Below are 16,655 nucleotides of genomic sequence, written 5' to 3'. Positions count from 1 at the left end.
TCGCCCTGAAGATCCTCCATCCTCCACTCTTCTATTCCTCCTGTTGGAAAACTTCCGATACTATAAGCTATGACACAGTACGGAAAAGTAACCAAAATGTTATGTTAATATGGGAAGTGAGACACCAAGTAACACAAGTTAGTAATTGTGTTTTTAATGTTAGTTTTCTCTGTGTCAAATCGACTAAAACTTCGGGTTGACATTTTGCGACCTCGCCAAATATTGGGAGTCAACCGCTAATATCGAACCTATATCGCATCGATAATCGCCCGTTGTGCTACCCACTCGCAAGTTGTGATCTCTGAATGATAGCGAGGAAAATAAGAGTACGTAAGTTTCGCATGACACTTCCTTCATCCTCGGATGTCTCAGAGTAACCCCCGGTGTGGATCGATTTAACACGTAATAATTGTGTCAATCAGCAAAGTTTTTTGGGTTGAACTGTCTCGAAAAAAGTAACACTGAGTAACACTAAACAAGACAATAATTAACTGTGTACACCCTCATCGTCATCTGCATTCTCCTGCAGACCTGCTTTGATAAATTTAAAAAAAAAAAAAAAAAAAAAAAAAAAAATCCCAGGTTTTCTAAGCTTTCATTTGTGGAAAAAAGGCACTTGCACGCCACAAGGATTTGAGATTTGAGTACTATTCTTATATAAAATTTCGCGAGAATCACAACTTCATATGTCAGCAAGGATTTTAGCCAGTGTCTGGCACGAAATGAAAAAATGTTGTGAAAGATGAGAAATTACAGTGAAACATTTCGTGAGATTTCACGGGACTGTAACATTTTTGAAAAATATGGAGCATTTATTTCAGGGGTACCAGACAACGCAGAAAATGTTTATTTTGTTCGTAAAACTGGTTTTCATTTTTTTCCTCAAGTAGAAAACACCGGTGATGAAAACAAGTAAAATAACGCCTGGATACAATTTTGAGAGCTTTTGGTAATTATTCAACACGGGGGTCCACGATTTGAGATGTATCTTTCATACACATATATTTCTGAAAAATCACGATTTCATTTTCCACGAAATTTCGCCACCGTGTTCGTAGCGATCAACGGAGCGCAAAAAAGTTATACATCGGCGGGAAAAATGATGAAAACACACAGCTCCGAGATTCGATAGTCGAGACGGTGGAAAATTTTAGGTTTCGGCTGCCCGCAAAGTTTTCCTGCGAAGACAGGAAATCCAGAATTGTAAAAATACACCGAGGCCGGCATTTAAATGGTAGCGCTCTTTGGGAACACCTTCACGAACTTATTTTAAGATCGGCAGGCAGCAATACTCAGAACTTCCAGCAATCCCGTTCCAGACTGCTCCAAAACTTTTTCACTTCGGAACAATCAAGTGGAGGCACGCTCGTGGAGGCTCCAAAACAAATGGTTCAAGGTAAGCAAGAAGGACGTATCTCCGCACTCACACAAGCCCCGAGACCCGAAAGGATGAGCTTGTCGCAGCACATGTGAAATTGCAGATACGTCCTTTTCGTTTAACATTATCCAAACGCTTCGCCCGAGAACTTCTCATGACCAATCGCGAGAAATCAACTCCGTTCCCAAGAGACTGGGGGCAGCATACAGTTCGTCCTTTCCCTCACGAAAGAACGTAACTCCATTTCAATGTTGCCAAATTTCTACTCGTAAATTGCCCATTAATCAAGAGAATCTTGGGCATTTCTAACTAAAAATTTCACTGATTTTTCCCTGAATTCCATGCAAAAATCAGAAAAACTTTGGATAAAAACAGCTCACATACATTTTCGTAAAATAAATTAATTGTTTGAGTCAATTTGGCAACCATGGAATGGAGTTACGTTCTTTCGTGCCGGAGACGACGAGTTATGCGAGCGACGGAGCTCCTTTCTAAGTGCAGTTACGCGCTTATGTCAAGCGAGGTTTTGTCCCAACGGCGCTGTCGACTTGAGAGAACAGTTTACTTCCCGATGGACCATCAAACTTTTCCAATGAGTAAAAAAACGTACTGCTTCCGGTTATTATCAGCACGGGACACCATCAAAACAAGAGGAAAATCTTAAATTGCTCTTTCGAATGGCCCGTTACACTCCAAGCTTTTCTTCGACTGTGAAGAATGGATAAACGCTTTTTTGATACCTACAGGGACAACATATTTAAAGACCTCGTATTAACAATCTAAGCAGTATAATCGGGTAAGTCAAGTGTTAAGTTGGAGGATTTGCGCTACCAGAGTCGGATCCAGCAATTTGGCAACACCGGATTCCTGTATTTAAACCCACGTTAAATAATCGATTCTTGTCGGAGAACCTGGTCTCTCCAAGAATCGATGTGTTTCCATAGGTTTAAATGGAGAGAAACAATGTTGTCAATTTGTTGGATCCGCTAATGAACGCTACTTTCCGCCTGATGCTGATGATTCATGAACAAATCGTTGAGCAAATAATCAAATAAAATTCATCAAAGGATGCCTAACGAATGTCGTGGTAAACGCTTTGCTGGGCGGGTATTTGTAAATTAGGTCAGGATTGCTGAACCCGTCCCTGAAATTTTCGGTGGACTCCACTCGGTCTTAATCCCTGGAAATCTGAGAGCCTGGAAGAAAGATGTATACTGACCCTAACCCGATGCTTATTCAAGGTTGCAGAATCCTCAAATGGATTGAAAACCGCTGATAACTTTAAAAGAAAAAATGAAAAAAATTTGGAAAGGACTTAAAAATAAAAAGGACGGAACTTACATGATGATCTATAGGATGATCGAGCACCATATTCTCTTCGCTTCTGTTGGACTGAAACACAAGGAAACAACAGATTATTAGCATTTAAAAAGATGATACACTTTATTATAAAATACGAATGATAATTTTTTTTATGATCATTGGACTTTCAGTCCCAACGCTCTACGTCACGGGGAATACGGTACTTTTGTAGTTTCATGATGGGCGTAAAGGTCCGCAATTTTCTAACGCAATTTTAAATGGCAATACAGTCACTTTCGATGATTTTCAGTGTTTAGGGTGTCTATGTCTACTAAAACAGGCTGACCAAAAATCAGTACTTCTACAGTACTTTGTCAGTACATTCCCAAGAAATTCAGTACCTCCTCAACAGAAAAATTCAGTATTTTTTTAGTACCTCCAATTATTGACGAAATTCAAAAAATTTCAAAAATTTGAATTTCGCTCACATTCAGACAAAAATGACAAAAAAATTAGAAAAACTCCGGACCTTCTTGCGGAATTTCCAGAATTTTTTCAGTACTTCCGGACCGCCCTTAAAAAATCAGTACTATTTCCGAAAATTCCGAACTTGTAGACACCCTGGTGTTAGAAAAAATATTTAACGCGAGACTAACGTGTCGAAAGGGAATTCGAGAGGCTTACGTACGAAACACCGAAGTCAACAAGTTTTCAAACTGACGAGAGGAGATCTTGCAAGTTCTTATTTTCTGACTGTTCTAAGCACGATGCTTCAGCGAAAAAAGTATGCTACAGTTAAGTAGAATGTCCAAAGAACGCAACAGGGTGAGTTTGCTCGGATGTCTGCGGTGGAGCAGAAAATTAGGGAGGAAAAAAATTACCCGGTAGACTTTTCTGGGAGGTGGTGGTTTTTTTTTTTTTTTTTTTTTTTTTTTTTTTTTAAACGAGGCAAAGTAAGAGAGAATGAAATCAACAGGAGATGGATGTTCTAATTTCCATATTGATAGCTCAAAAATTCTACTAGGCTGAGGAAAAAACGCCGGATGAGCATTCGAAGCTTGCAAATTTTCCTTTGAAAAAATACGTATCTTGAAAAAAGTTGCGGGTATTCTGCTTTGAAATTTTCAGGCATTTTAGATTGAACTGTGATTGAGATTCCGTAAACAATTCAAAAGAAAATATGCACAAACCATTAAAATCAAAACCAAGGTTTAACAGAAGATATTTGGCAACGCCTTTACGTTCATACCGCGCACACGATGCGCTCTGTATTTCTGTCTTCTACGGCTCGGCTATAAAACGCCTTCAAAGCTTGGCGTATGTAATTTCACTCACATGGATGCGCACTAACAAGGGGAGCTTCCCAAGTGTAACCGGAATTTCGAGTTGAAATTTCGCATGAAGATACTAGAGATGATTTTAGGGATGCCGTATTTTTTCGTTTTTTCGAATGGGGTCGGGAAAGCCCTCAAAAAAAGGGCTAAAGATGCGGAAAAAACGCGTGCGCTAGCGGCACAAGGTAAACATAGGTGATAGAGGCACTGTATTCTTATCAGTACCGCATGGCCAAACGGTAGCGCGCTCGCCTCGCAGGCGGGAGGTCCGAGGATCGATTCCTGATTACCGTTCGTAATTTTATTTTACTTTATGCTTGTTTATTTTTCACTTACTTTATTTTGCACCATTCGCTCCGCAAACCGACTTACGAGGTAGAACACGTAGTGACTGAAGATTTTTTACATATGCTGAAAAAAACTCGAAGTTTCTCTTGGATTGAAACGTTATATATAATTGAATGAACAAAACACTCTAAAACTCACCAAATTTCGTTGCCAAGCTGACTTTCCGGAGTATCAGTCAGATACAGATACAGATTCGACTGATACTCCGGAAAGTCAGCTTGGCAACGAAATTTGGTGAGTTTTAGAGTGTTTTGTTCATTCAATTTTATATCGACGGTGAAACTACCAAACCACGTATCTCGGTTTGCGACGTCGCAGACTTCCTGTCATACTTTATTTTTAAATGAAAAACTACTTAACATCCAGTCTTGAAAATTTCTGTGATTTTTCCTCTTTGTGCGGAAAAAATTCCGTGAAAATTTCAAGGAATGATATTGATTTGGTCTACTTCAAAAAAATAAAATGTGAGCGTAGATTTTAAACACCGCAAACGAGATACGTGGTTTGGTAGTTTCACCGTCGATATAACGTTCCAATCCAAGAGAAATTTCGAGTTTTTATCAGCATATGTAAAAAATCTTCAGTCACTACGTGTTCTACCTCGTAAGTCGGTTTGCGGAGCGAATGGTGCAAAATAAAGTAAGTGAAAAATAAACAAGCATAAAGTAAAATAAAATTACGAGCGTAATCAGGAACCGATCCTCGGACTTCCCGCCTGCGAGGCGAGCGCGCTACCGTTCGGCCATGCGGTACTGATAAGAATACAGAGCCTCTATCACCTATGTTTACCTTGTGCCGCTAGCGCACGCGTTTTTTCCGCATCTTTAGCCCTTTTTTGAGGCTTTCCCGACCCCATTCGAAAAAACGAAAAAATACGGCATCCCTAAAATCATCTCTAGTATCTTCATGCGAAATTTCAACTCGAAATTCCGGTTACACTTGGGAAGCTCCCCTTGTAAGTTGTATTCAACTTCTGAGCTCTGGATTTCGTCTTAACTCAACCGTGCATGAGAGGAAGAGGCTCCTACACTCAAAATCAGAGTAAATTTTTCTCGCCTTTTAAAACATACAATCATAAATGTTCTCCTCCGTGTGTAGATTTAGGGACGCGGTGTGTTTTCGCAAATATAAAATAGTTTCTCGTCACTTGTAACAAAGACGCATTAGCTGAATGCTTCCTTGACACAGAACAATGTTTTTTTTTTCTTCGCGTTTATAGAAGCTACTTTGTACTTAAACCTGTTAACAGGAGATACTTTTTTGCCTTTGAAAACACACACGCATAATAGGGAGCAAAGTTTTCGTACGAGACAATATATGTTAGAGACCCCGCGCTAGTATCTTCCCTGTAGTTTAAGTGTTACTTTTAGAACGCGTTAAGACTTAGATTCGCCTAATGATGACTCATGACCGAAGAGTGGAGCAATGAGTCAAGGAACCCTTACTTAATTTACAAAAACTCATCGCGCAAAATTCTCACCCCGACATTCAATAGTCATCATTTGCCAAGTAAATGCGCAAGAAGTTGCTCATCACCTATATCATTGGGCAAACAGTAGCTTTAATCCCTGAATTCGCCTCACTCTATTAAAGTGTTTGAATTCTTGGTGCAGGATCTCTAAAATATATAGTCGCTACTAGTGGTGACGCATGACGTCACCATAGGGCTTTTCCATTACATTGAACTGGATCCAAACGATAACTGACAACCGATCACTGGAAAAAAGTAGCTTGGATCTAGAGTCCAGACTCTTAAAAACATTGACAAGAAAAAATACCCTTGATTCAAACGGACTTTCTGCTTGAATCAAGAGGCTCGGCTCTTCGATTCAAGGAAAAATCGGATTGAATCAAGAGTATTTTTTCTTGTCTATGTTATTAAGAGTCTGGACTCTAGATCCGAGCGACTTTTTTTCCAATGTCCATTGTTACCGATCAGAATAAATCTATATACATCGCTTTTCTAGGACGTAACACTAATCGTGTAAATTGTCTCCGGCAGTGAACGAATCATAGTCGAGGACTCAACCGGTCCTCTTTGAGCGAACAGGATCCATTCACCTTGGTTTTGCGGAAAAGGCGCGCAAGTGCATGCCGACTTCCGGGATAAAATACGCGGTTCTGCGGGACTGCTCGCCCGTTTGCTCTGGCCTCCAACCCCCGCCGGCGACGGGATAGTTCGGCGTTGGAGCGTGCCAATTAGATCTTCCTGGGTCCCCAGAAACCGCGGTAAGTGGGTTTGGACATCCTGCCGTTCTCAGCGAGAACAGCGTAGATGCGGAGGGTTTCCGCTATAGACTGCCGTGCTGAGGAACACCACCGTATGAGCCTTTAAACGCTGCCAAATTTCCTTCGATTAAATATGAATTACCAGGGAAAGCTGTGAATATTTTTCTTATAGTTTTTCGGGGAATTTCATTCACAATTAGATCTAAATTATCTAAAAATTTCAAGGAAAAATATTAGGAACTCCCTTCAAAATTTAACACTTTACCAGAGGAAATTTGGCGACTCTCGAGTGCTCATACGGCGTTCTTCCTTAGCACAGCAGTAGAGAAGGGGTTTTTCATCCCGTAGGGCATCAAGAGCGTCCCTGCGGATGAGGACAGCATCCGACCGAGTTCACTTCCGCTTTTCCGACGACGCAGGGACCGTGCCCGCGGGATGCTCCTTCGCCAAGATATCCGAGTTTTCGTCCAACGTGGGGACTATCTCTTACTGGCACCGAGAAGAAGCCTCTAGGCCCACCCATAATTCATGTGACGCCAAAATCAAGGTTGCCACAGAATTTAGAAAATGAGTTTCCCTGACATTTCCCTGATTTCCCTGACAAATTTTGGTGGAATTTTCTGACAATTGAAGATATGACGGATGGTTAAGAGGGCATTATTGAAAATAGTTTTCGGGCAAAATTTGTTGTTCGAACCCTCAAACCCATTCTAGAGGGCAAATGAAGGGGATTTAACCAATTTTCCCTGACATTTCCCGGTTTCCCCTGACCGTGGCAACCCTGCAAATTTACGCTTTGCAACACCCGCACACTCACCCAATCTACAGCTTAGACGCCTTCATAAAGTTAACAGAACAGAATATATGACATTTCAAAGTATCGCTCAACACAAACTTCCCACTGCTGCCATGATAGAATATCGAGAATTACAGCGACTTTGAAGCCAAAACAAATGAATTTTTTTAAAGTTCATTTTTTGAGAGTTCGGAGGGAACTGATTTGCTGGGTTATTTTCTGGGACTATTTGAAACCCTAGAGGACAGAAAGACCCCGGTTCATGAAAAGGCCGAAAATGGAAACGAACGGGAACGACGATGCACGTCCCGCACTGAAAAAAAATATGGTAGATTTTACCATACTCAGACACAGTGATACGAGCATGGCAATAAACACCGGACGCTATGGTATCAGTTGCCATATTTTGTTAAGTATCACTAGAATTCTGGTGAATACTAACATAATTCTGATTATTTTTACAACATAGTATCACTGTGTAAAAGATCAAGTAGACTTGTAGCAGATGTTACCATCTTTTCTTCCAGTGCGGGAGACCCGATATAAACGGTTCTCGCGATGAATTGGACGTATTTCTATCAAACGGACCTAAGCGCCATATGGTGAGGAAGGTAGAGGGGGGCTTGGATTGGCGGCGGAATCGGGCGTCCGGCTTATTCCGTCCTGTACTCGCAATGCTTTTCCATGGCGCTTAGGTCCGTTTGACAGAACGCGCTATCCGGGATTCTAAATTCCTCAAAAGGAACTCAAATTGGCGCTTAGTTACGTTTGATAGAAATACGTCCAATTTCGAAGTAGGCGGCAACTCTGGCGGCTCGGGAAACTGCCTGCCCTTATCGCGGGTAAACCAAAAGACTCCCACATCAAAGCTCGGACGCACTTGGTAGCGCGGATGAGGGAGGCTCTAAAACGGAGCTTTATCATCTTTGCGGCGGAGAGCGCGGCCGAAAGCGCCAACTTTATGACACCTCACTAACGAGACGGCTCCGAGATTCGGGATCGGACGTGACCGGGAACGCAGAGAATCCCGCCGATGACGCGTGACACCTCTTCCGTCGCGCTAGGGAAGAACGCCGTATGAACATCCGAGAGTTGCCAAATTTCCTCCGATAAAATGTTTATTTTCGAGGAGAGTTATATGAATATTCTCCCTTGAAATTTTCAGGAACTTTAGCAGAGACTGCGAGTGAAATCAACCTGAAAAATCAAAAGGAAAATATTCGTAAATTTACCAGGAAATTCGTGTTTTAACAAAGGAAATTTGGCAACGCCTGAAGGCTGATACGGCGTTTTTCCTTAGCAGGGCAGTTTCGTGACCGGACGTTCACAACTTGTTAAATGGACGCGACTGTATTTTCCAAACGAGCCGTATCGCCCGTACGCCAGCTACTATTCTGAAGCTCACGTTTTAACGCGAGACACTCTTTTTCAAACCGCCACGGATTCACCTCCGCGAATGTTAGTCGGATCATCGTATGGAAGTGGTCAGTTCGTTCCTTTCCATCGGAAAAATAAAGGACGAGACCATTTAATGCGGAAATTTATTGCGAGGATTAAAAATCTGAAACTCGACACCTCCTCAGAAAAATTGCGCTTGCGAAAACGCGGAGATTCGAAGACAATACATAGTTCCCCCTAGGAGAGAACGTAACTTTAATTCAATGTTGCCAAATTTCCCCTTGTAAGGTGCACTTTTACGAGGAGAGAATCTTGAGCATTTCTTCCTAAAAATTTCCGATATTCTTCCTCCGACCTCACGCAAAAATCTGTAAAATTGAATTCGCAAGGGTACGTTTGTAAAAAATTGAATTGCTTCAGCCAATTTTGCAACCTTGGAGTTGAGTTGCGTTTCTTCGTACAGGAAATGATGAATATGAGTCCGGGTGTGCGAAAAGGGAGCTTTATCTCCCGGGAAAAAATTTCTGAAGAGAGCCGAATTTAGGGGGAAAATATAAAAATTGACAGTTTCGATTTTTTAACGGGAAACGTTCTCTAGGAAATGCAGCCCTCAGATCGGAGCAAACTCCCTGACATTCCAGATTGTTTCCAAGTTCACTGACTTTTCCCGGCCTTTGTAATCCATTCGAGCCATCGGAAAGAGATTCTCGTCAAACTGTCAAAATGGTTTCAGGACATTTTGTCAACGATTTTTTGTCCGCGCACCTTTCTTGTCGCCTAATTTACGCCTACATGTAAAATAAGCAACGGTGACTTGGTTCAAGCGTTATATTTTAGTCGGTATGTAAAATTATATTGACAATATGGAAATGAGAAATTGAGAGAGAAGGAGGTATTGTTATGGTTGCTCATTTTCTAAATGAAATGTTATTACTTTCTCCTTTTGACTCATCTTTTTAAATTCTCATTGGTGAATATTTGGTTTTATTTCTATTCTTAAAATATTCGATGTACAATATACCTTATTATGAGTATAAGTACTTTTTATTATTTTTTAAATTTTTTCTTTACGGTATTATTACTTCATTTTGAAAACATTTATATTTTTAAAACGTGACAAATATTTGTAAAACCTGTTCCAAGTGACATTAATCTCAATAAGCCGCAGTTGTGCCGACAGAAACTGCAAAAATGATTAAAAGAGGAAAAAACCAAGAAGCACGCAATATTTAGTTTTAACCCATTTGTACATCGATCTTTTAGAGTCAAATACGTCAAATTTTAAGCGTTTAGTTGCGCGTACACCTCGCTGCAGCACAATAAAAGCACAAAATGTAAAAGAAAAAATTAAAGTGCTTTGGAAATCATTAAATTTGACACAGAACCACCAATATTTAAAAAAAAACACACATTATATTATTATTCTCCTTTGATAAATTGATACACATTTTTTCCCCATCAATTTAAATGAGAATAATCAATGCAGAGTGTGCAAACATTTCAAAATCCTGAATTAAAAAACGCTGACTATGCGAGTATAAATATTAAAGCCTAAGTGAGCGGAGCGGCCGGCACGCGGCGTGCTGCCAGCGCGAGAAGCTTACTGGCGCCTACAAACCTAAGTGGATACTTCACGCATTGCACAATGCTTGAAGTATCCACTTAGGTTTGTAGGCGCCAATGCGCGTTTCGCGCTGGCCGCTCGCCCGCCTAGCAGCGGCGCTTGAAGCAACTATTTCACATCAGAGGTGTTGCACAGTATTATACGAAATTGAACGCATTAAGAATGACAGGCATCCTTTAAAAGTACAGAACTTTCCACGCAAAATAAATCAAGATACGTATCGTACACTGGAAAAATCTAAGAGCCTTTGGCTGAGGCAAATATAGAGGTTTATCCGGTTGAGGTATAACAAGGAGAGAAAATCTTGAAAGATAATTAAGTCCTGTTACACCAAAGAGGTGTAGAGACTTTTAGTGAATTTTGTCTCATGGAATTGACGCTCCCCCATTTTTATCAAAACTCTCAACTATACATTATTCTCCGTTGGACCAAACAGACAAAACAAAAAAAAAAAACAAGCAAACCCTCATTCTTCCAAGACCTTTTACATTTTCATCTAAAATCGTCGTGAGCAATTGACCTTTGTATTTACATGTGGGCCAATTAACTTTGGGTCTCAACTGGCACGTGATCCAAAACCCCCGTGCGCGAAAAAACGCGTGGGCGTAAATTACTGGAAAAAACAGGTGCGCGGCGAAAAATCGTTGACGAAATGTCCTATAACCGTCAAAATCCTTTTTTTTTTTGCCTCGGGGAAAAATCGCTCCATTGAAAAATCAGCTACCGCGAGCGGTCAAATTATGTCTAAATTAAGTCAACGTTCAACCATCAAAAACCACAAAAGCAGCGGAAGAATAATTATGAAACTAGTTCAAGATCTAAACAGGAAATTTAATATAACTTGAGACAATAAAAGGGAGGATAAGGAGAGAAAAAGTTAAAAACAGCGGGGGAAAAAATCCGAAGGTGGCGCGGGTGCGGCCGAGAAAAGGCGTGTAATCCTAGCCGAAGACGGCGCGGCGGGACGAAGCTCTGCTACCGCCCATTAACGCTTCCATGACCTCCGAAATGAAAATAAACAGCAACTGTACAAACAAGCCACAACCACTGGGTTACAGCGAAAATAATTGACCCCACAGGAGGAAAACAATATCGTTTCGGGAGCGGACAGATATCCAGAAAGTTCGCGCGAAACGCTGCGCTTTTTACCGGGCGAGGCATCATTAATTTGTAAGGCTCCCGGCTCGCTATGCAACCTGCGCCACTTGCTCGACGCCAGCCCGCGTTGCCAAATTGTGCGTGAAACAGATTTTAAATTTTCAGCGATAGTGGCATTAGCCGGGTGGACAAAACTGCATGAGATTCAAAATCGTGAGATTTCATGTAAAATATTTCCGAAAAATATTTCGTACGTTAATGTGAGTAAAATTGGGCGGCGCAAATGAATAAATTACTTGGTAAAAGAAAGGCAAGTATGTAGTTCTTCCAAAACATGAAAAAAACAAGGTGGGGGGGGGGAAGAGATGGAGAGCGGGAGACGAAGCTACAAATACTACTACACTAAAAATCCGAGACGTTTCCACTCAAAACTGAGTCATTTTCAGTAGGAAAGTAAATTAAAAATGAAAAAATATTGCTGAGAAAGACCTGAGACCTACATGTTGGTCGCCAAGATTCGAGAAAAACAAACGAATAAACAATCGGTCACCAACATGTAGGTCTCAGATTTTCTCATCGATATTTTCCATTTTTCATTTGTTTTCCTTTAATCAAAATCTTCTCTTAGATTTTTTTAGATGCTGACTCTTGCTAAACTATGGACAAAATCTCCACTTCTAGATATTCAAATTAATGACTTTGGGAGGCGCAGGACGGGACAAGTCCTCCTCTGTAATTAGTCTCTCGTCACACCGTGGGAGATATCGGGTCCGAAAGGATGTTGCAATACTGTGCGCCGATTTCAATTTCCAAAGTTGAGCATTGCTAAACTGAGCAAGAACCCCGTGAAAGCTTTCATACGTTGCCAAATTCTTTCCATAAAATATGCAATTTATTTGAAAACTTACAAATATTTTTCTTCCAGTTTTTTAGAGAATTGCAAGCGAAATTTAAACTAAAGTGTCGGAAAGTTTCAAGAAAAAAACTCGTTTTTTCCCTCAAATGCTCCACTCGGGCAATTACACCTCCCAAATATTTAACAGCGTTTATCCTACGCACGGCAAAATGGAAAATTTAAGTGCACAGCCTGGCAGCTCTGCGCGAACGTTCCACCCTACTCTTTCATTGAAAGAGTGACTAATTAATTACACAGCAGACTCATTCAAAGTTTAGTCACTGACTCCGACACTAACTGCCTTTTTTGAAGCATGAAACTCTACCTATTCAATCAATGACTTTGACCCTTTTAAAGGGATTTCAAACAATTTTCGAACAGCCCTTTTTTAAATCCATCACTGACAGCTCGTGCGCTTCTGTATTTTGTAATGAAGCATTTGTAACAGTGGCGTGGCGTGAATGATCGATTATCGATATTTCTCCATTTGAAGCTATGGTAAAGAATTGATTATTAAGGTGTTCGCTGCGAACACCCTGTTCATCGAGCCTTTTCCATAGGTTTGAATAAGAGATCTATCGATACATCGCAAAGCACGCCACGCCACTGATTTGTAAATTTTCCTTGCTTCTGTGTAGACCTTTAAAACCCCGCCATTTCTTGGTGAATATGTGCTTTTTTTATCATGCTATCGAAGAGAGCAGTAACTTCAGCGGGCCGATTATTGAAATCGATAGACAGAGCAATATACAAAGGGAAAACGGAGCAATTCTGTGAATTGAAGCTGGTGGTTCTTGTAGACTGTAGGGGAAAATAATGGACAAACTATGCGGTCACTTCTGGGTTGCCATTAGTCTGTCTATTACGCTTTGACTCATTATAAACACTCGCTTCAGCCAATGGGATCGCTACGTTTCTCCTTTGTTTACAGCTTTCAATAATGTGGCCGCAGTATAATACGGCAAAACTGTGGACACCCTATAACTTTCAGGGTTGCCACAGAATTTAGAAAATGAAAATCCATTACATTTCCCGGACACATTTTGGTGGAATTCCCTGACAATTGAAGATGTGACGGATGGTTAAGAGAGGCATAATTGAAAATAGTTTTCAGGCAAAATTTGTTGTTCGAAACCTCAAACCCATTCTAGAAAGCAAATGAAGGTGATTTAACAAATTTTCCATGACATTTTCGTCATTTTCCCTGACTTCTTGAAATTCCCTGACATTTCCCGATTTTCCCTGACTGTTGCAACCCTAAATTTTGTCGTGTTTTCCCGTTTACCTGATGAGCTCTGTTTCGCTGGCCCGGCCGGTTGTCACTGCCTCCTCGTTTTTTCCTCCTGTCTTCCATTTGTTTCACTTTGAAAGCAAGAGTAAATTCTCCTTTCGGTAAAAATTTGAAAAAAAGAAAAGAGAGAGAAACTGAAATCCTTGAGGATTTCATTTTTTATTGCTTTCCTTCACGCGGAGAGAACTCTTCCGACTGGATGCTTAATTGACAAGATTCTCTAAAGTTTCACTCCGGAGTAGACTGTGCGATGAAGAGCTTTAAACTTTGATTCTCATGAATAACTCGCACGGAGAGCAGGGTTGCCACAGAATTTTGAAAATAAAATTTCCTGACATTTCCCTGACACATTTTGGTGAAATTTCCTGACAATTGAAGATCTAACAGATGATTAAGAAGGCATAATTGAAAGTAGTTTTCGGGCAAAATTTCTTGTTCAAAATCTCAAACCCATTCTAGAAAGCAAATGAAGGTGATTTAACACATTTTCCCTGGACTTTTTCGTCATTTCCCCTGACATTTTCCGGGTTTCCCTGACTGTGGCAACCATGAGAGCAAAACTCGATTGGATCGAATCTATTTTTTATTGGATCCGATCCTACGCCAATAGATTCTCGTGGAAAAATTACATCGGATGATTATCGGGCTGCTTTGGCGGCGATGGTTTGCATCGACTCGCAGGCCGGAGTTAACGAGACAGCTGTCGTTGGGACTTGGGGGCGCATTGATGGTTTAACAAGATTTCCAGATAACTTACACGGAGAAACAACCGTTGCTTCATCCATTGGCAAAGTACCATTTTTGAACATCCATTTTGAGAGGAAAATTTAATAAGAGTGGACGTGGTACCATGCGTACTTTAAATGAATATGGGCCAGTGGACCACTAATCGCGAATTTAAGCATCGTGATGCAAGCTTTCTTATCAAAAATTCACACGGAATATATTGTAAAACGAAAATTGATGAAACTAACACTTAACACAGCTATTCACAATTTTCCATGCATAAATTCAATTTTTCCGCCCATAAAGAAAGAAAACAAGAAATGAGAAAAAAAGAAAAAAGGAGAAAAAGAATAAAAGAAAAAAAAAAAAAACATATTCCACATTTCTCTTGGTGTTCCATTAGGATTTCATTCCAAAAAACCGGGCTATTTCGAGATTTTAATTTCTTTGGATATTTGTGCTACCGCGTGGGAAAAAACTAAGTTCATTTTTGGATTACGCGGCAAAAAAAACATGTCTGAGCTTTTGACTCGCACCCTCTGATGACAGCGGTGTCTTTCTAAATGATCCGCCCATAAAAAGTACATTACACTCAATCCAATATCCACAATAACAAAATCTTCATTCTCTCCTTTCATCGCAACTAAAATTCGCAGACCTGTGTTAGCTGTATATCAGCAGAAGTTTTTAAAATATGTTTTCTTTGCGTCTATATATTGGCTGATCATCATAGAAACAATGAACAACTTGTTCACACGCTTTGCTCGATTAATCCCTGGTAAAAATTGGCAGTAGAATCCGTGTTCCAAAATACCGTAGACCCACAGCCGGCGGTAAGATTTCCAATAGCTCCTATAGCCGGCAACACAATTTCTTATAGCCTTTTATAGCCGATGGTGATTAAGCAACAGCCTGGCGATAAAGTGTATGCTAAACGTTATAATTACGGATGCTAGGACTTGGTGAGTATTTGGTCAACCGCTCTCTTTTTGGGCCGTAGTATCTTGATTTATTTTGCAAGGAAAGCTCCGTACTTTTGAAGGATGCCTGCCGTTCCTAATATGTTGGAGCGCCTTCAATTTCGTATGATACTGTGCAATACCTCTGGTGTGAAATAGTTGCTTCAAGCGCCGCGGCGGGCGGGCAGCCAGCGCTGAACGCGCATTAGCGCCTACAAACCTAACAGGGATACTTCACGCATTGCGCAATGCGTGAAGTATCCCTGTTAGGTTTGTAGGCGCCAGTGCGCCGCCGCTCCGCTTTGTGTTAGGCTCTAATATTTAATCTCGTGGAGTCAGCGTTTTTCAACTCATGACTTTTGAAATGTTTGCACACTCTGTATGAATTATTCCCATTTTAATTGATGAAAAAAAAATATGTAGTAAAGGAAAATATAATGTGCGTTTAATAAATATTAAAGTGATTCCGTACACACTTAAGGATTTACAAAGCACACGAATTTCTACACAATTTCTTATAGACTTTTATAGCCGATGGCGAAAAAGCAACAGCCAGGCGATAAAGTTTAAAGCCCGGCAATAGGAACTATAGCCCGGCTGTATAATTTTTTATCGCTTCGTGTGGCCCAGTCGTATGATTTTTTTCCACTTTCTACAGCCAGCTATATGATTTTCTACCGCCTATTTCAGTCGGCTATAAGAACTCCTATGGTATTTTGAAACGCAGCTCCTACTTATCGCCAATTTTTACCAGGGATATTTTTGGAAAGGTATCCTCCGATAGATGCACCAATGATGGCAAATCAGCCGCAAAGAGTAAGGTACAATTACGTGGAACCGAACGTGATTTAACAACGTTCAAACCACGTAAAACTAACGCAACAGTTGTACTCATGAATGAAAGGATAAAGCGGCGCACAATGTTCCGAGTCAATGGGATAGGTCGGACAAAATTCGGAAACTTTAAAAGCTCGCGACTCCGTCCATACAAAACTTTGAGGTTATAAAAGTGGTTCCTTTGGTTTCCTCATGAAACTTTCTTCCGGATGCACTCCTTAAAATTTAAAACGTGACTATTTAAACATAAAAATTTTCAGTTTTACTTAAAAATTTCAGGTCCGACCTCTCCGATTGATTTGATCCACCGAGCGACGTGACGCCGCAAACAAAAATTGAAAAGTCAATCGCTCTTCATGAAAAGAACTCGGAGACGCCTTTTAAACTTTTTCAACGTTGTTAAATGTTACTTTAAAAAAAGAAAACTGTTTAATAATCCA

At 40.5% G+C, this 16,655-nt stretch overlaps 1 protein-coding gene across 4 annotated transcripts in view; it reads right to left on the bottom strand.

The window, feature by feature from the left end:
• S6kII (Ribosomal protein S6 kinase II) overlaps positions 1 to 16,655 on the bottom strand; it is a 166,411-nt gene that overhangs the window by 56,061 nt on the left and 93,695 nt on the right. For all 4 annotated transcript variants that reach the window (XM_019052346.2, XM_019052347.2, XM_072299217.1 and 1 more), the window contains one exon: positions 2,720 to 2,770. In XM_019052346.2, the coding sequence (XP_018907891.1) occupies positions 2,720 to 2,770 (51 nt within the window). The remainder of the gene's footprint in view (positions 1 to 2,719; positions 2,771 to 16,655) is intronic.

Source organism: Bemisia tabaci, chromosome 4, assembly GCF_918797505.1.
Source record: "Bemisia tabaci chromosome 4, PGI_BMITA_v3".
In the NCBI taxonomy this organism is placed as follows: domain Eukaryota; kingdom Metazoa; phylum Arthropoda; class Insecta; order Hemiptera; family Aleyrodidae; genus Bemisia; species Bemisia tabaci.
Note: the sequence above shows the minus strand (reverse complement) of the source record. Positions and strands in the feature narration are given on the sequence as shown.